The 20,184-nt window shown below is 41.4% G+C and overlaps 1 protein-coding gene across 1 annotated transcript in view; it reads right to left on the bottom strand.

Moving 5' to 3' along the window:
- Positions 1-278: 278 nt before the first annotated feature.
- The window catches only part of ATP9A (ATPase phospholipid transporting 9A), a 65,854-nt gene continuing 45,948 nt past the window's right edge, over positions 279-20,184 (bottom strand). Inside the window, exons 16-28 of the mRNA XM_087749984.1 lie at positions 18,221-18,313; positions 17,298-17,381; positions 16,243-16,413; positions 14,223-14,321; positions 13,849-13,938; positions 13,560-13,704; positions 12,977-13,041; positions 12,037-12,192; positions 10,574-10,638; positions 9,638-9,746; positions 8,290-8,347; positions 6,153-6,356; positions 279-4,994 (exon numbers count right to left, since the gene is read on the bottom strand). Coding sequence (XP_087606110.1) covers positions 4,858-4,994; positions 6,153-6,356; positions 8,290-8,347; positions 9,638-9,746; positions 10,574-10,638; positions 12,037-12,192; positions 12,977-13,041; positions 13,560-13,704; positions 13,849-13,938; positions 14,223-14,321; positions 16,243-16,413; positions 17,298-17,381; positions 18,221-18,313 — 1,476 coding nt within the window. The 3' untranslated portion in view covers positions 279-4,857. The remainder of the gene's footprint in view (positions 4,995-6,152; positions 6,357-8,289; positions 8,348-9,637; positions 9,747-10,573; positions 10,639-12,036; positions 12,193-12,976; positions 13,042-13,559; positions 13,705-13,848; positions 13,939-14,222; positions 14,322-16,242; positions 16,414-17,297; positions 17,382-18,220; positions 18,314-20,184) is intronic.

Genomic DNA, 20,184 nt, shown 5'->3' with positions numbered 1-20,184 from the left:
CTTAAAAAAAAAAATTAAAAAAAAAAATCAACAATCACCGCCCCCCCCCCAAAAAACCTCCTTTCCTGTTAGAAACTGTTTATAACAAAGAAATTAATGAAGCAGGTCTACACTGCTGAGCAGAAAGCACTGACCGTTTCTCAGATGTGCACCTCCCACGTAGCCAAGTTAAAGGGCCACAATGCAACTTAACCTATATACTTACAATTCTGCCAAAACACATCTTGGGCTGATCACGCCAGGACTAACTCAGGTGCATCGTACATGGTGTATATGGATGAAGTAAAGAAGTTGCATAAAATTTATTTTTCCACCTTGTTTTACAACATTCCCTTTTAAGTTTTTACACATCTGCAACATATAACTCCACAGAACAATAAATAATTGGCATTCATATTTCTCTTGAATCAAGAGTATTTACATGTTGTTGTAACTAGATGACAGGTACAAAACATCGGCATCACAGTAAATATCATTTTGACACCAGAATCCATTTCTCAATTAAAAATTAAATTAACTTAACATTTATTTTTTAACAATTTTAACAATTAAAAATGTTCTCAAAGGCATATAAGTACACAAGTTGTAGTAGGCAGTAGTAACGGACCATACTGGCAAAGCTGTAGAACCCAGGATTTCATGCAAATCAAAGAGTTTATTAATTATGAAATAACTAATAATAAATAAAAGAGCCCATCCAGCTCACGCTGAAGATTTTAGCAGGCACTGGACTGGCCCCAGCAACTGCGGAGATGAGTCAAACCCCATCCGAACAGTTGTGCGCAAAGAACTTGTGACGGTGAGCTGCATGCAGTAGTAGCTCACACACCTGGTTTAGAGCACGGCTTGTGCAAACCAAGGATTTATGATGCATCAGATGGTGCAGCAGCTTTCTTCAAAAGATAAAGCCAAAAGACAAGCTTTAGGGCTTCACCTATCTAACTCTCTGGGGCTCCCTGACGCAGCTCAACTATAGCAAAATTTTCCTCAGCAGTTGCAGAGGACGAGAGAGGTCATCACAGCGTTTAATTGTGACAGCCGAGGAGACCACAGGAAAACAACGCCTTTGGTGCTGCTCAGTTTCGTCCAGCCACAGCTGTAGCTCTCAGCACACAGTTCTGAACACCGAGGGGACACCAGGGATGTCACTCGCCGCTCCCCAGCCCAGTTCGGATAAGACCCTGCACAGATTTAAGCTGCTGCTGTTGAATACAGAATGTTGCATTTCAATTGCACTATAAGCTGAGCAAAACAAGTGCTTGCAAAGATAAACAGGACAAGCTCTACGGAGGAAACAAATATAGAGTTAAAGAAAAAAAAAATAATGAAGAGGGTTGCGACACACCTGAAATTACGGCAGAGATGCAAGAAGAGAACAGTGCGTGTCACAAACCCTCCACGTCAAGTAACCACCGCAGCAGCACAGCACCGAGCGTTGGCTTCCCTAAAGCAGCCGTGGGAAGCAAGAGCACACTGGGAGACGGACAGCGCTACCCTACAGCATCACGTGGAGCACAGTCCCAAAGCACACAAGTTATATGAACTGCTACAGTACGTAAACCAGAACAAAAAAGGAATAGGAAGAACACTAAGTAAGGCTACAAACAAGATACTGCACAGAAGAAAACAATGCTTCACTCCCAATAAGCACAAATTATGAGCATACTAGAGGAAAATGATTAGATTTCCAGCAGAGAATCCATTTATTCAAATGTACAGTAAGTATGAACATAGGTATTAAACTTCACTTTTAAAAACATCTTTTAAATAACTTAAGAGAAATAGATTGCAGACATAAAGTGCTAAACTTGAAAAATACGACAATCATTCCTCTTTCCTGCTGTTTGTTAGATGGCAGTTTTAATTTTCTGATTGCTTTAAAAAAAATGCAGCGCATACCCAGACAGAAATTACTTCCTGGATTTACAACCTTGCGCAAAAAAAAACTAGCTGCAAAGGAATATAATTCGCACCCCAAAACACAGCTACAGATTACTATCAATTCCACTAAATATGCGTTCCTTATTGAAGTTATGATTCAATAAATACAACCGAAATCACAATTCACTCCCTGTCTTGGTGTAAGCTAGTATTTTGCAAATATGGTCCACTCAGTGTAAACTGTATTGACTTCAGGAAACAGTGAATTCTACCATATATACATCTCAGATATTTACATACAGTAGCATGGCACTGTTATTCTTGCAGGACATTTAACTACTAATACACACTAGATAGCGACAGGGCTTTACAAAGACGTGTACTGTGACGTGTTTGCCAACGGACAAGAGGGACTTGACTTCTCAGTCACAAGAAGTTGCACAAAAGAAATTCTTGATTCTTGACTTTAAATCTACTTAACTCAAATGCTGACTGGGGACTCCAGAACACCTGCATGGCCGACACTACCCCGGAGCTGTAGCAAGTCATGATAAAGACAACATTAAATACCTTTTTGGCAAAGTCGCATAACTCACAAAAGGCTGCTGCCCAACTCCCCCACAAATGGGCTGTTCAGGCACTGCTTTTCCTCTGCGAGACAAATCACTGAGAAGCGTTGGACTTGTAGGGCCTTTCCCAACATGAACATGCGTGTCAAATGGGCAGAAATATATATAATTATTATTATTTTAGGAAAAAAAATTAGAAGATAAGGAAAGAAAGGCAAATTTTCAAAACATTATGAAAAGGTAAATACTAAGAATTATCTTTCCTTAGTCTGTAGGATGTTTCTAAAGTTTATCAAGACTTCAGACAAGAGCCTAATCAGAAGACCGGCACAAAAGACAAAACAGTGTGTTAGATTAAAGAGCGTTTGCTGTTCTTACTCCTGAAGCATTTTGAAACATAATTTTCTAAATCAAAAAAGCTTCCCCCACATGAAGTAACGACAAGGCCATACGAACTTGCACGTTCCACTCGCCCTGATCCACATGCATTATGAAGCACATCCAGTTTTTCCTTATATCTTCTGGAACTTGCTTCCCCTCCTCTTTGATATTTACTCACAGGAACTGAGAGCAAGGAAGGCAGGTCAGGTTATGCAAAACATTCCCCTGAGCAATTACCACACATCGACCACACAAGCCACGGCTATCTTAGATCTGAAAATTCAAGACGTACCACTATGGGTCAACAGAGACTCCAGCTCTTTTAAAACAACGCTCCCATTTTCCACTGATTTTCACACCAGACCTTTTAATGCAGCATTGTGCTGCTTGCGACAGTGGAATGCCTGTAGCAATGGCAACAGAAGCTGGCAGTCCATTAAAGAGGTTCAGCATGGCACAGAGACAACCGGGGAGCTTCTGCTCCTCACACCAGTGCGGCTGCCCTGACCTCGAAGGGCTGCCTTGAGAGAGGAGAAGGGAGCTCAGGCTCTGGGCTCTACCATTCCTGGTTGCTCCGTGCAGCCGACCAACAACGGCACCAAGCACTGCCAGCTCCAACGGTGTTTTTTATGATGTGAGAATGAGACAGCAAGCAACTAATTTAGCACAGACTAAACAGCCATCAGATGAGGATGGCTGCCACTAAAAGCTCATCCATGTTTGATGCACGGACCCAACTGTAAAAGGTTCCCATAACTCTGTCATTCTCCTGAGCAGCCTAAGTATGTGTTGCTCTCCTCATAGTGTTATAGTGTGGGCCAATGCTTATTATAAAAACAGAACTCATTGAGTTTCATTTTTGAAAATTAAAAATCAGTAAGTAAATTTGCTCTGCACACGAGCCTAATGCCTTCGTACAAACCCCACCCCTGCCTCTGCGATTCAAGTTTGGTTTTTAGAGCAAAGCAAGTGCAAGGTTCTCAAAAACTGCCTCTCTGCAGGGAGCGTGTCATGAACAACACCCACCTAGGAGTGCCTCAGCTTATTTGCAGCTCATCTTCGCAGTTTCGCCCTAACAGGAAACAGATTTCGTGTAGCTGTGAGGAGCAGCAGCTCTGTGACCTTTCCTTTGAGTCTCCAAGGATTCAAGACACGTCTGCCACATTGTCTGCAGAACAGTACGAGTCTCTTCTCACGTTGTCGACACATTTCAAGTCTGATCAACTGCAAATTTCTTTTCCAAAGAGGATTTGCTTTAGTTTAGATAATTTTCTCCTATACAAATAAATACAGAGTAAAGCCATTATGTCAACAGCTCCTTTTAACAGGAAGCAGAAAAGCTAAACAAAACTGAATTTCTTCATTTTGGAGTACATTTCTCCGTATTTATCAGCAGCTGGATACCTCCAAAATCACTGGGGTGACCACATTTCAACTGAAGGAAAGTCTCAAACACGCTCAGATTCTCAAGTGTGTGTAGATCCGACATGCTGGAGCCCCATTATGGAAACAGCATGCCATAAATCAGGAATCAGCTGTCACCAGTACAGTGCATCACCTACGTTAAGGGATTTCCAAGATGTAAAAAGAATGTAACTACTTGAATCAAAATGATAAATAATATAAAACAACATAACACAATGCAAGGAACAGCACAAATACTTAAAAAGTAACTTAAATTTGTCAAATGCAAATTCCAAGGTCAGTTAGCAGCTTTCAGATGCTTTTAACCATGCATGAGAAACCCATCATCGTTGCAGTTATGCGCATTTGACCCCAGTTAAGTTGAACAAAAGTGAAAAGAACTGGATGAACTAACAAGTGCCTCCACTCTCAAAAAAATTCCCTTTTATCGTTAGGTTTCTGTTCACGGTAGTTGTGAAGTCTTTTTTCAATAAAGCAGCATGTAAGAGATTACCACATGATCCTTATGCAAATATCGGACGTATTCGTTATAGTAACAACTACATGACTTTGTCTCTCAGCTATGTGCAATATTTGTCTCTGGTGTGCAAGGAGAACAGCCCTAGGATGTGAGCTTCGAATAGCTTGGGGGAGAAAACCTTCGCCTCAGGTACTTCAGGACGTAGAGGGGAAGGCAGCTCACCAGAGTGATGACGGTGACTTTCCACAAGAACGACAAAGTTGCAATGAAGTAAACATCTGTAGAAAGAAAAGAGCACAGAGTCAATAAAGATGGGAAGTATGCTCTGGGAAGAGGTGCAGAAAAGCAATTCAATCTACCAACGCTTCTTAAACAGCCTCACCTTCTCCACATGCAAGTTCAAAGCTCATACGATCCCTGGTTCTTCACTCTTCCCTCCCTTCTGTTCCACAGAAGATACAGCTTTCTGCACAGCACATTTCAGTAAAGCAGCCAACTCCTCACAGGCAAGTGCCCATACACACCCCAGCTGAAACAGGGCTATCCATCTCCTGGCAATACTATACTTCCTTTAAACGGGCTACTTGTCTTCTGACTCTGGAAGTCGCCCTCTGGTACTTTGCTGGTAGTCCAGCAAACACATTTCTTGACTCAGTTATAATACCTCAGAATCATTGCAAAAACAGTTGAAGTATCGTTCAAAATGGAGCTGGTATACCCATATGCAAGAGATACAGATCTAGCCCATTGGGAAGTTATCCTTATATTGTCTTCAGAGTTAGCAAAGAGCTTTATGGAAGAAGTAGTGACATCTTGTGGTTCCCGAACAAACACTGGAACAAACCCTATGGATCTGATATTTGCAACTAGACAGCTACTGGGGGAATCTGGAATTCCTCACCCTTTTTCCTTTAGCCAGGAAAAAGAAGAACACCCCCCCCCCCCAACCAACAACAACAACAACAAAAACCCAACCAAAAAAAAACCCCAAACCCACAAGAGGAGGGCCCCAATGAAGCAGATAAAATAAGGTAAGTTATAAGAGGCAGCTACTTCACCCAGTTAAAAGATGAAATCTTTCAACTCAACAACAGAAGCTCAAATTTTTAGTCTCAAGTTCAGTTCTCATATGGAAATGAAGACCACCATTATTAATGAGCCGACACGTGGTGAAGCTTTGAAAAGATTAGATTGACTGTGCAGCAGCACACAGTTTACTGACCACCTTTATCCCCTCTAGCATTTTGCTATGAGAAGGAACCATAAAATGTCTTTCAGGTGCCTTCAAATCAAATAGAGCTTATTCTGGTCAGAACCACTGACACTGTAATTATGTTGGCTTCATCAACAGCCTTTAAACTCGATTTATGTCCTTACAGTCCAGTTACTATGGAGATCATAAACCAACTGATTGGAGAAAAGGCATTTAACCTTACCAATAAACTCATGTAAGAAGACCAGAGAAGCTATGTAGCAGGAAAGGCTAAGCAGCTCAGCCACTATCATGAGCCAGTGCCACGTCTGGATCGTCAACGCCACCATCAGTAACTCGGTGAGAATCAAGGACGTGAAGGAAATAGCAACGATGTGGACAAATTCAGATTCAAAGAGGAGGAGTGCTCCATACATGATGATGCTACCTGCAAGGGAACGGAACATTTGGGTATTTTATTCAAACACCAGTCTAAGCTCTAAAACCCACTGCTAGGTCTTGGAAAGGCTGAAACATAGTCATGTCTTGAGACTGTTTTTCATGAAACCTGATGAATGTAATGACAATGAATCAGTTACTATTTAGGAGACAGAACTGATGAGAAGACAGGGAAAAGTTACAGCAGAGGTGCCCAGACTTTTATAACAGTCTATCATATTCATAGACACATGGAGATAGGAAATTAATACACGCTATTTTGGCAACTGGAGATTTCTAACATCACGAAACTCTATCCTCCCAGAAAAGCAGTTGGTCACTACTCAGAAGCTAAAAGATATCAAATACTTCTAAAACCTACTGCATTGCCTCAGTGCCCAGATGGAAGCAAGGTGTTGAAAAGTTCAGTGGATACTGAATTTTTTGCACTACTTTGGCCAAGATCTCTCCCCTTTACACTTCCCCCTAAAAGGAGTACACATTAAAACACTGTTAATGATGCATTGTTTCGTGCTCCTATTCTGGCTAGCCAGGGAACGCTCACAACACCCCGCACAGCCACCTGCACAAATAACTCATGTTAGCAGCATGAGTAATCCGCACCAACATCCATCACACTAGGCTAGTTTCGGAAGGGAAAACCTGCAAGTGACTAGAGCTCGAGCCACAAAGTTCAAATCCAGCTGCGAACTTTCCAAAATTTAGGACTGCTCAAGTTTTCAGTCAGGCTCATCTCTGCTAGCAACTAGCCCAATTGTTTGGCCTGCTGTTTTCTAGTTATTTAGCACATCAGAAGTGAAGTCACTTTAACCAAATATTGTAACCAGATAGTGGTCTTAGCTCAAGAAGAAATCTTTCCCTCAATGCATCACCCTCTGGCTTTAGCTTTCCACCACTTGTGAGTTTTCTATAAATGCCTTGGCTTTGTTATCATATTTGTACAGCATCAGAAGCCCATTATCCTTGTTGTAGGGTTCTACTGTATTAGACTTCAGAAGATAATGCCAAGGGAGCTTTTATATACTTGGTTTCACTCCCTCCTGAGGATGGTAATATCAATTAAATCAGTAAGAATTAGCTGCTTGTTTTGGCACATTTATTCTGACTCTTGTTGATAAAGAAGTTTTGGAAAACAAGAAATTTTGTCACAGAATCATACTGCCATTTTAGCTTTGTAGCTCCATGTTATTGACATAGTTTCCATGATTCCCTGATTAACACTTATAGAAAGTATTTGAGTTTGAGGTTACTTGATAAAAAGAGACAAACTGAAAGAAAAGACCTTCTTAGACATATAACCCAATTACTACATCCACTTGTGGAAAATAAATGCATTGTAATTAAGGCATTTGCTTAACTGTTTTAGCAGCCTAATTAAAGTGTATGGGATATGACCAAGAACCTGAGCTCTACTCTAGTCCTTCATTACAGATGGCTGTGACGTAACCAGAGCTATGGCCACTTCTAATAGGCAGGGTTTAGATAAAATACACAAAGCTACAGATTCTGTATTTTGCATGCTGACTTAATAACCTGTATAGTCCATAGGTTTAAAAACCTTTTTCAAAAGAAGGGAAGAGTTACAAACTCTACTTTACAGATGGAGCAATTAAAGCACTGAAAGGAACTTGCACAAAATTACAAAGGATGGTCCCAATGGGAAGAGGCACAACTCTTTGAACTTCTACGTCACTGCCTACAACAGGGTTGACCAGTTGCTGCCGATATTTAGTTTTAGATAATTTCTTCCGTTGGTAATGCTGCCAACATTTTCTGAGACAAAAAAAAATTATTTATTAATTATCCCAAGGATGCATTTCTAAATTCACTTTATGCCTTACTTAACTTCCTGCAATACAAAAAATTAGATATTCTGTACTCATTAAAACATCTAAGGGCGCAAGCAGAAGTTGATTTCTTACCTTGATAGATGCTTATTAAGACCCATATTAAAAATGTTTTGTATGATAACGGTCGTCCCTAGGCAGGGGAAAGAAAAAAAGAAAAAAGACAAAGCTCCATTGGATTTTCTTTTATGAACATCCACTTACAGATCAACCCAGCAATTAATAAAAGAGAATTTGAAGGCGATTTGGAAAGAAAACAAAACAAATCAACCAACCCTCAGGTACTGTCTCTTTATTCTCATTTTTCATGATGCACGAAGGAGGCCTGGGACTGCGGAAGCTCACTGCTTGCGCAGTACAGTACAACCTCTTCCTTACTGCACACACGATTAATGCAATGCAAAGATGTCTCATGAGTTTAGTCACTGTACTGTGAAATATAAGATGTGTGTATACACATATATATATGAATATATTAATATTATATTTCTAGACACACAAACACACAAATCACCATCATATTGAAGGCAGATAGGTTTTTAAAAAAAGCACCTCCAGCCAACACAGCTATACCAGTACAAAAAAACCCCTATGTTTAGACCAGGCCTAAGGATGGTTGGAGAATTAGTGGTTTATGACATAAGAGACAACATACAAGTGAAACCAGATGGAGACTTATTCAGGCTGTTGGAAAAACAGGCTTTGCTTCTGAGAGTATCTGTTTAACAGAAATCCTTGAGGGAAAGGATCTGTTGAAGACTCAGTCCACCCTTTCCTTCAATTAAGAAAGATGTTCCCAGTCTGCATACCCCAGTTATTCAAAAAAACTTTCCAGGGGATAAAAAAAAGAAGGAAACTAAGACAAGATTTACCTTCCTGATATTTCTATGGTAAATATCAAATGAAGTTTTCTTTGTCTAAGGAGAAGGACCTGACTTCCATGCTAAAGCTACAAAAATGGCACAGCAACCAAACCTTTAGGTCCCTTTTGATCATCCTCAAGGCAAATTTCTATTCACTAAACTATTTGATAACCCCCTCCCTCCATCAAATTAGCATATCCCTTCCCCCCATCCCTTTTTCTGGCTTCAGGATAGTGCCAAATCCCCGACAATTTCTCTTTCCCCTGTATTTTGGAACAAATTGGTAATATTAAATCCTTAGAATTTCCCACAGAATGGAACTTCTATTTTCCCAGCCGTTTTTAATAAGCTGCATTTCATGTAGCATTCAATAACAAACTGCCAGGAAATCTGGTGGTATCTGTTAATTCAAATTTGCCTTTAAAACAATTTTGCTTGAAAACGCATGATAAACTTCTGTATCTACCGATAATATATTTGACTTTACACATTTAGAGAGCTTCAAATCAAGACAGGGATCTTGCCTTAAACCAAAACAGATAAACAAGAGTCTCCCACACCTTAAGAAGATCTTTGTAGAGCTCTGGATACAACATTGCAACTTCAGATTTAACATCCTTGTCCAGGACTAGAGAAAACACTGGAAACATCGTGTAAATTGTGGAGTACCTGGGAAGAAGGTAGAAGACCAGTAAATTATCTAAGATGTAGATGAGCAAACAGAAATGCTAGTCTTCAGAAAGGAGATATAGTATTCTTGAAGTGCCAAACGACATACATATTATAAAAACTTGCCAATGGAACACAGCAGAGTTTTGCATGTAGGGAAAACCTGCAAGATTTGCTTTTTGAATGGCTTTTGATTAGAAACACTCATACACAGATGACTGGCTCAAGTATTGCAACTGGCATTACAGGGTTATTAATGGAGCCAAGGACAGACCTGTCCCCACCCCAAGGTCTGCTTTACAGTTCGGGCTTGATCCTGTTTGCATCAGAAGGCAATGGAGATCAATTTGCTGTTTGTCTTTTAATTATGTACTCGGAAGTCTATAAAGTCATGGGATTACAAGTGTAATCCCAGTATATTTTAGACAGGAACTGATTCTTCCTGTTAAGGAGAGTGGCTGGTCCCCGCTTTCTGACACGGTCAGGAGCTGGGCACTGGCTCTCACTGCTGCACAGGCACCAGAGCACAACAACTGTCCCTCTGCTTTTTACCAGGATTGAAGGAGTGCTTCCTGGAGGATGGCTTGCTTCTCATGTTCTGAATGTGACAAACTGTCCTTTTGGAAAGGCTTCTAGAAGTACTTGTGCTGCCTCGGTGGCTTTGCTCAGTGCAGAGGAGCAGAAAGGGGACAAGGATCACATCCATCTTCTGAAGCAGTGTTGTGAAACATGCAGAGTGGAGATGTGCATGCCTTGCATGTTAATTAGCCCAAATCTATTCATTATGCACATGTTTGCCACACTATTAGTAAAAAGTGAGCTCTTACCCAATGATGAGAAAGCCTTGGTAGAGAGGAACTGAAGCAAAGTAAAATACTGATGAGAAAACAGCCTAGAAAAGAAAAGAAATAAGCTTTTCAGGCGTTAGATACTGCAGTAAAAGTAACAGCTTAAAAATATACTCTGTTCAAACAGTGGGTTCTCCAAATTCCTGAAATGAAGACAGAAGAATGTAATATCAACCCTTTTTATTCCTACGCAAACCTTGGATGAGAGTTATGTTTAATAGCAAACATTGGAGAGCTGGACTTGGAAAACTTTTTGTAATGTGGTTCCACAGAAAAGAACATAAAGTGTTTCCTCCAAAGCCCACTGGTTTGATCAAAGCCGTCCAGATGCTGTGAAGGACAGGTGTGTACTTATTTATGCCTGGATGATGCCTTCACAACGTAAAGAGGTAACATGCACTAATACAAAGTCCAGAGAGTTCAAGATTAATTTTTCTTCTCTTTTCTTTTGTCAGAAGTTATGGGTTTGTTTTCTGTTCTTGTTTTTAGCTGCAGAGCAAGCTAGACTGTCCCCCGAGTTTGAACCTTTTATCTCTATGCATCCCTCTCCAACGTGTTTATTCTAAGACGGGGAAAGGGTGGAACTAGCCTTCTCAAAAATATCAAGTATTTTATTTAAAAAAAAAATAGTATTTTTAAGGAATGTATCAGTACACTACGGCGTGGAAATGCAACTCCCAAAGAATAACCTCTGTCCTTAACGGTAACTTTCACTTAAGTCACCACAGCTAAGAACAGAATTTGGCACATGAACTCTTAAAATATCTTTCAACTCTCCCTGCCAACTGGCAATTGCATTTTTGTTACACTAAGGCTCAGCACAGATGACAATGTAAATTTTGTGAATACCAAATCTGTTTCTAAGGTTCCCTTTGAAATGGAGAGCAACAGACCGACTCCATGTTGCTGCAGCAAGCTGCTGAGCACTTGGGAAGGTTAATACGTGCTTCAGCAGCCTTTGCGGCACGGCTCCTGCGAACACTCCACAGCACGCCAGACCAAGCTTTTGGTAACCTCATCAGGGTTTGAGCCAGGTCCTCCTCAGCTGCTCAACTTTGGTCTCACTATTTGAAGGCCTTACTTAAAACATACCTGACAACAAGCGCACTTGCTCCGTAGAGACCTTCCTTAAGTGCGATGCCCCGCTTCAGATTTTCAGTATTTCCTAGCATTACTAAATGACAGCAAATACATGCTACATCACAGCACTGTTTTCTACGACAGAATATTGTTTGTCCAATTTTGGAGAAGTTGCTGATGTTTGTCCAATACCAGGAACTTTCTTACATGTTTTCATACTGAAGTAACAACCTCAAATTCCAACCCATGAAAATTATCAGGAGAAAAAAATAGTTGCATCCAAAATGAAATGCAGAACCTTTACTTTTTGATTTTGCTTTTTCACCTCTCCATTGGAAAAGCCCTCATGACAGTCCATTTACCTGCATTGTACTGATGCACAAGCTCCTATGGATTACAAACTGACTGAGAGCTGCAGACCGTTTGTAACTGTTCCTTCCATGTACCATTAGCAAACGACCCAGATGTTTGAACTGAGTGATAGAGAAATCAGCTGCAAGGGATGCCTGCTTTCCTTCCTGTGTACAACAGCAAGTAAAAGCATAGTGAGATCATTTCATTAGTGGAAACAAAGAAATATTGTATTATTATTTAGTTATCACTGACAGAATTTCCAACAAAATTTGCAATACATTAGGTGGGGGAGAATATTACCTCAGCACTTCTGCCTTCCACCGTGGCTTTTAAGCGAAGAGCAAAAAAATGAGGAGAATTCCCATTTGAACCCTGGCCTCCAATTCTAAGCAACCCTCTGGCTTATGATTCACAACACACGTGTTAACATGACACTCATATCAAGTCAGTTTCGAACACAAATTTTCAGTCTCAAAAGTTCACTCAATTTTAATGTTTTGGCTCACTGCAAGCAGAGCATTTCCACTGCGGCCAAATCCAGTCTTGTTGCTCCAAGCAGCTCCATATGCAGGAACCAGAGCTCTAACCCAGTTTGCTTTCTAAACTAACATAACCACTTTTTAATTGTACATGTAAGGTGTATGTTATCAGACTAATTACAGCTCCAGCATTTGGAGCATCTATGCATGATTAAACACACCAAAACTCACCACAATAGTCCAAATTCAGGGAATCTGCCAAAAACCAAATAATGAACTTGAACTCTGTTAAACAGTAGTCTCCTTTCCAGCCAAATTATTTTGCATGATAAGGCTACCAGTCTGATGATTATTCTTGTGGAAGCTTCTCACTTTCTTGCACAAATTTCTGAGGATTCATTTATGAGTTAGTTGCAAACTAGCTTCTGAATTGCCATAGGAAGTCTTATGAAACATGAGGTAATCTCACCTTTCCTTCAACTCCAACACCACAGTCAGCCTCCTGAATCATGCTAACATCATTCCCTCCATCACCTGCAGGTCAGAGCACAGACAAACGACATTGGTAGTTAAGCAACAAAAGCAACTTGCAACCCCACCAAAGGCATCTGCACCAGACTGTAGTGCTAGAAGAAACACTGAACCCTATGAACAAAAGCAGGATTTTAAATAGAAACTGGGAGTTTAAATTCTTTAAGAAGCTTTTTATAGACGCACAGTAATTCAAGGCCACTGATCACTTTATCTGACTTGTAGGTGTACCGTGATACATACAATGCTGAAATAAAGCTCACAGGTTAACAATGGCACTTTATCTGATCATGTGCAAGCTGCTTTGCAAAGATACCACCCCAAATATTTATAAGTAGTCTGTCATTGAAGTTTCCATATGCAAAATTTCATCTTCTCAATCGTCCCACAAAACCACTGTTCCCTAACTCAGCATTTCCAGGTATTATGAGATTACTTAAGACTGTTCACTCAAAAGAAGAAAAAAAAAAAAAATAAAGACAGCACCCTACATGGTCACTCCTCCCTAACTAGCCCCTTACCTACTGCACAGGTGAGTTTGCCGGTCCTTTCCTGGAGCAATCGCACAATCTGGGCCTTCTGTGTCGGAGCGCATCTGCAGCACACGACGGCAGGGCACTGGCAAGCCAGCTCCATGAACTCATACTCATAGTATTTCAGACACACCTAATTTACAGAGATCAGAAGTGTCACCGATATTTGTGCTATGAAAGTTTCTTTAAAAAAAAAAAAAAGAAAAGAAAAAAAATCCTAATCCAGGCACAGCGTTTTGGGGCTGTTCCTGAACAGCCCAAGGCATTTGGAGCCTACCTCCAGCGAGTCGCCAGAAATAACAAGAGCGCAGTCGTGTTTCCGGCGGAAGGCGTTCAGCTCTAGATGGGCTTCTCCACGGTTCGTCACCTGGGGAAAAAGATGGCAACTGAGGAAGGGTTTGCTTCACTGGCGTGAAAAAACAAACAGTCAGGTCTCAGAGGCAGCAAAAGTAATATATGCAGGCAGCACACTGAGTTATTCAGAGCACACAGTCAGATAAACAAAAGCTCAGGGGATAGAAACCTGGGTCAAAAGAATAAAAATATTGTGGGTCTACTGCTGGACAACAGTCGTGATCTCAGCACCCCTCCTGTTCCAGAATTTGGGGTCCCAAACAAGTCTTGAGAGAGGGGAAGGTGGGTGTTACTCACTAGTCTGAATATATGGACGTCCTGTGTCCGTGTCACCAAATGTGCATTCTTGGCTGTACACGTGGCTGTCTCTAACTTATCCCCTGTCAGCATCCACACCTAAAATCCAAATATTTAATGTATTAAATACAAAACTTAACAACCACGTCTGCAGGTCATCTAGAAGTACCACCTGCCAGTTTAGGCATATAAAAGAACTGTTAGAATATATATACAAATCACTTTTCTAAAAAAGCCCTATTTTAAAACATACAAGAAAATTCTCACAGATGAAAGCAAAACTTTTAAAGAGGCTGAAATGCAAAAGAAGTTACAAACCACATATAACACTTTTCCCACCTGCAATATTTCAAGATTCTGCTGATAAACCCACAAAATGCAAGCTAAAGAATGTGTATGCGTGTGTTAATGTGTCCCACCCCAGCTATTTCTCGTACGCTGAAATAAGCGGGCCTTGCTGCAGAAAGATCCCTCATGGCCCTGCCTGAAATGTGGATGATGCAACTGGGGTTAGCTCACTGCTGATGTGTGCGTCTGGAACAGACTAAGTTGTTTTTTTTTTTTTTTAAGATTTTTTTTTTTAAATATACACTGCTCCTTTTATTTTGTGCTGGGGGGGGGGGGGCATTAGAAAGCCATGTCAGCAGCGATACTCATCAGCAATACCCTGTTATAATCTGGCAGGGAATTCCCTCAACAGTGCAAATATATCGGAGTTTGTTTTGTTTTTTCCACTGCTGTTTTTAGTCTTTGAAGACACCACCCAAGAATATTTAACAAAACTTTAAAAAAAACCCGAAACCCAGAAAACACACAAAGACTCACTTATTTGTTTAATAAGCTGAGGTTGGAAAAAGATTTGATCTTAACAAGATGGTCCCTGTAATGAATTACAAGACTGCCTTCGCTCTTGATTTACTTCTTGCATGCAATACCCTAATGAACATACCATTGCAAGGAGTGCTCAGAAGTGCTGCACTCGCTGTGCGACAACACGCCCCACACCCCGACACCGACTCCAGCCAAGGTGAAGAGAAAAAAATGAAACTGCTTTGGAATAACTGGCCTGGCCTCTGCCGCGGGGGGAGAAAGCCACAACGCTGCTGCCGAGCTTTGTCTGATTCTGCTCATCTCTCTTCTCTGCTGAAGTCCCTGTCGTTTACAGGGACGGCTCCAAACAGAAAGCACTTTTGGAAGCCTGTCCCAAGCCTCGAATTTCACCTCCTACCTAAATCCCAAACACACAGCCCTGCTTTGGAGTCACAGCATGGCTCAAGATTTTTGCTCACTTTGTTACTTAAAGCAGAGAAACCACAACCACAACCTTTTACCTACTTCTCTTGCCCGAATCTGAATGTTTAGTCCATTTTTTTTTCCTTTTGCAAGTCCAGGATCTGACCGACGAGTTTTCAGAGAGAGAAACTAAGCAGGCATCACGCCGCTTCCCTCACCGCTGAGCAGAGCTCAGGCCGTAGGTGTCTGAGTCTCAGATGCCAGAGCCCAGAAAGTTGAGGGGAAAAAAAAAAATAAAATGTCCAGTCCCTGATTCTCTTGGCTCAGACCCCCTCTAGTGGCTACTGAAAACACGTATATTCACAGGCCAAGGCTTCAACACCAGCCCGGGAGTTTGTGCACCAGAGACCAAGCACATCCAAACCGGTCTTGTTTCATGCAACCATCTGAAAGAAACTATTGCCCAAAACTCTCCTGTGGCTACCCTCCCGCCTACACACTCCATTCCTCTGCAGAAGGAGCCAGAGCATCTTAGAGGAAGAAAAGTACAAAAGGTGACGAGCTTTCACATTAAAAGTTAACGTTTACTACTTCCAGCATGTTCTGTTCCCAAAGTGATATTTAAAATGCGTCGGCCAGCCCCACTGTTCCCACTTGCAAAGGGCACCTGGTGAAACATTTACCTTGACAGGGCCCCCAAACTGTCTTAATTTACTGTTTGTAGGACAGTGCCACGTACTGCAGAGCATCTAGGTGTTCCTGCTAGGTAACATTAGGTTAGGCAGACCTTAATGCCAGCATTTCTCAGCGTCTCCAGAGTGGGTCTGACGTCCGTCTGCAGCTGATCCTCCACGCCGGTGAGACAGAGCAGCTCCATCTCCATTTCCAGGCTCTCAATGACTGTGGCTACCTTCAGGGAGCGGTCGTGCACGCTTAGCTTCGCCTGGACGTAGCGTGCCTGAGGACAGAGCAGACACAGCCACAGTCACTCACGCAGCCAGCCTGCATTTTTGTGGAATACAGGGTTAACCAGTGTGAGGGTTAAGGAGTTCACCTCCCTCTGCTAACTGCCATTCAGGGATGCCCCCTGTAACGGCTGGCGAACACGAGGAGCGCGTTACAGAGTAAGGCGGAAAATATTTCAGGAAGTTTTTGTCATGTTGTCCTGCCTGGGCCGGCCAGGCAGCACGGTGCACAGCGCGTCCTGGCACACACAAATGCGCAGCAGCTGCTGAAGTGACACCTGCAGAAAGCCTGGAAGCGACTCCCTCGCACCACAGGTCTAACCACGGCTTCTCCGACGAATAAACGAGGGCAAGAGAGAATCCTAAACATTTCCACCGTCTCATCTCTGCATTTAACTGAACAGTTCTCCTTCATGTTTTGCCTGCCTGGGGTAAGCAACTTAGTGCTGTGTGTAGAGACTCATCTAACAAACTCCACGGATGAAGCCTGTGTTTCCATGAAGCCCAGCTGGGTAATATTCTGGTTGTTTGTAGTTTCCCTGGATGTCGGAATGCAACAATGAAAATTAAAAGCCAACACATTTCCTCACACAAAGGCAACCTGTCTAACAAATGATGAATATTTGCAGAATTTATAACCACAAATGATTGTAAGGCAGGATTCAGGAACTGTTTTGGAGGGTTCTGGCTGGGATCCAGTTTCATACATATCACTTAAAAAGCCACTTTGATTAAAAGAACAGCAAGATATTGAAGAATGACAATTCTAGCAGAAGGAGTAGGGAGATGAGAGGCGGCATTATCATGAGAGGTCTGTGAGAATCACTTCAGGGATTGTTTGTTTAAAAACAAAGAAAAAAAACAAATAAAATCTTACTTCAAAGTCTTGATACTGCTCTTCCGTCAGAGACTTCTTGGCTACGACAAGAACCCTCAGGCCTTCCCGAGCCATGTTACCACACTGGAAAGAAGTATCACATTGTAAACCATAAACTGCATCTCAAGTAAGATGATTTATGCACAGCACTGCAGAGATGGCAATGTAAGATAGCAGGTTAAGAAAATAACCGTCCCATTTGAGCAACCCCAGTGAGTCTATAACATCTGATAAAGTGCATGATAAACCCGAGAGGAAAAAAGGAGATCTGCAATGGTTTGTAATCTATCCCAGTGATCAGAGACAAAAATGTCCTCTCTGCTATACCAGTGTGGCGAAAACAACCCCATAGATTTCATTTTCTCTGTCTCTAAGTAAAAGAACACAAGCCTTTGATTTGTAGACTTCACATCTTTGGCCATAAACTCTTTAAAATAAGACCAAGGTAGTATTATTTCTTTGAACACCAGGGTTTGGGGGTGTGGAGAATCAGTAACTGAAGCTACTGCTATGAACTCTATGTCAACATTACCACTAACCTGACAAACATATTCCAGTACAAAGCTGCCAAATGTAGTTTTGAAATTAGACCTTTCAGTCCAAAATAAATCCAAACATAGGATCAAGCCCAGGACAAATTTGGTGATGTTGAGTGGCAATCAGTTTTGAGCAAAATCCATTTTATTTACAGGACTTCTTCTGCACTAAATATGTTGAACTTGCCACCTGACTTCCTTGTTACTGCGTACATATTTGGCTGAAGACTAATCCAATGAATTGCCAAGATCGGTGACCTTCTGTTTCACAGATGTTTTAAGTTATGTCCACTCTGCCACACTGACAAGCTTTGTCATGCATTGCCCTGGAAGGAGAAAGGCACTCGCATGAGAAACCCTCCCTACATAGGAGAGACGGCCCCATACCTCTTCTTCCAGCCAGTCGTTGTACTGCACGATGCCAGCCATCACCACATCAGCCCCCTTCATGTAGAAGGTGATCTCTCCTGTTGATTCATCCTGCAGGTAAGAAACAGAAGAGTCTAAGTTGGGCCAATATCAGCATATTTGGAGTGGCCTCAGCAAGCTAAGTGATGAATTTTCTGCACATCAGTCACAAAAATGTCTGCACTGTGTCAGGCTGAAGGTCCATCTGGCTCAGCATCTTGTCTCGAGGCCAAAAGGAGATGCCTATTCAATTGCAACTTGGTTACTCGCAGCAGGAATTAATGCTTTAGACAAGGACGATCAGATTTTTAATCAGCAACACGTGATTTCCATGCAGACACAATTCTGACTGCATGTGCCTTTGGAATAACTTCTAGCCCTCACCCTGAACATTTATTTCATACTTACCTGCAACAATAGAACAGATGCACGAAGCTTAACAGAGTAAAAATCACCCTAATTTACCCCCTCTGTTACATTATATGGCACAAGCATAATTAAAGTTTATGCTTGCCGCAGAAAGGTTAGATTGCCGCCTGCCTTATCTGATCCAAGTAATTTGTAGGCTGCAAGCAAAGCATATTTACATTACCACAAATTAAAAAATCCCTTCTAACCAGGCAGATACCTAAGGAGGTCACAGCTATTAGTATTACAAGCTAATGGAAACCCTGGCAATTTCCTCAAAGGAGACAAAACAATGAGTAAGGAACAAACTGCCCTGTAAACCAAGATAGTCACCAGGGATAGGAAGAAAATAAACCTAACAGGCAAAACCAAAGAGCCCAGGAAGGTCAGAAATAGACAGCTGTGAACGAAGGGGGAAAAGTACTTTAGGAAAAAAAGAAATGAAAGAAAAGCACAGTGGACACTCTTTCATTCTCACACTATTTAATATATGTGTCAGTCTGTCGCGCCATTACAGAAACTAGTGGTGAAGGTTCTCACACATGAAGAATTTGAGTTGGTAGGTGAAAGCCTAACGTTCTGTGGCACTGGCAAAACAGAGTTTACATCCACAGGAAAAAAAAAAAAAAAAAAAGCAGCACCTGATGTGGATACCAAAAACACAAAGAAGAGAAGTAAGTGTCTTTGCTAGGGATATTGAGATGTAGCCAAGGATAACGCAGCTCCTTTACTGAGCATTTTTGCCAAGCTCATAGAGATATTCACAAGGAAGATTCTTATAATTAAGCTTAAGCATGGTTTTCAGTGTTCTGAAACACCCAGCCTTCATATACCAATACCCACACATCACACATGCCCAAAGCAAAATGCGTGTCACTCTACCAAAACAACTGGAATCTTCTTAAATAAAACACAACGCTTTTGGCACTAACCAAAGGTAAAGGTTTATCTATTAAATTATTTGATTAAAAAGTGTCTAACAACAACTCTGTAGGAAACCAAATAAAGACTCCACTTCCCGTGCTGCAGAACTGGCTTAAGATAGTTTAGATTTTTTGTCCAATATAAATACTGTATCAGCTATCTCCTTGCATTAGTCATTTCCTCTCACTGAGTTCAATAGGAGGTTAGTGCGTTCTCATATTATGGTAAGATCACACTATAAATCTACACAGAGATTTGCCAGTTATATTGTTTTGGAGAGGCATCTTTTTCCACCGTGGTCTGACTCTGGCCACAGTTCAAAGGCTTCTTTCAATTCCAGATATGACAATAGCACTATCTTTGCTTTACAACAAAGATCATTCCACATGGGTAAGGGGAAAAATAATGCAAAGAAAAAGAAGAATGGAAAATATTGTGGTCAAACAAACAGGCCTTCTTTCAAGAAGATAAGTCAGTAAACAGTACGGTGAAGAGTGGCTGCTTGGGTAGAGCAAGACTTCTTAGAACCGAAATAATCAGCTACAGAAATGACAGTTGATCACAAGTGAACAAGCAGATATTGCAAAAATATCCCAAACGCGGCAACATCT

Source organism: Nipponia nippon, unplaced genomic scaffold (genome assembly GCF_047370975.1).
Source record: "Nipponia nippon isolate SJK-2023a ecotype South Korea unplaced genomic scaffold, ASM4737097v1 scaffold_13, whole genome shotgun sequence".
In the NCBI taxonomy this organism is placed as follows: Eukaryota; Metazoa; Chordata; class Aves; order Pelecaniformes; family Threskiornithidae; genus Nipponia; species Nipponia nippon.
This window is presented reverse-complemented; position numbering and strand designations above follow the sequence as displayed.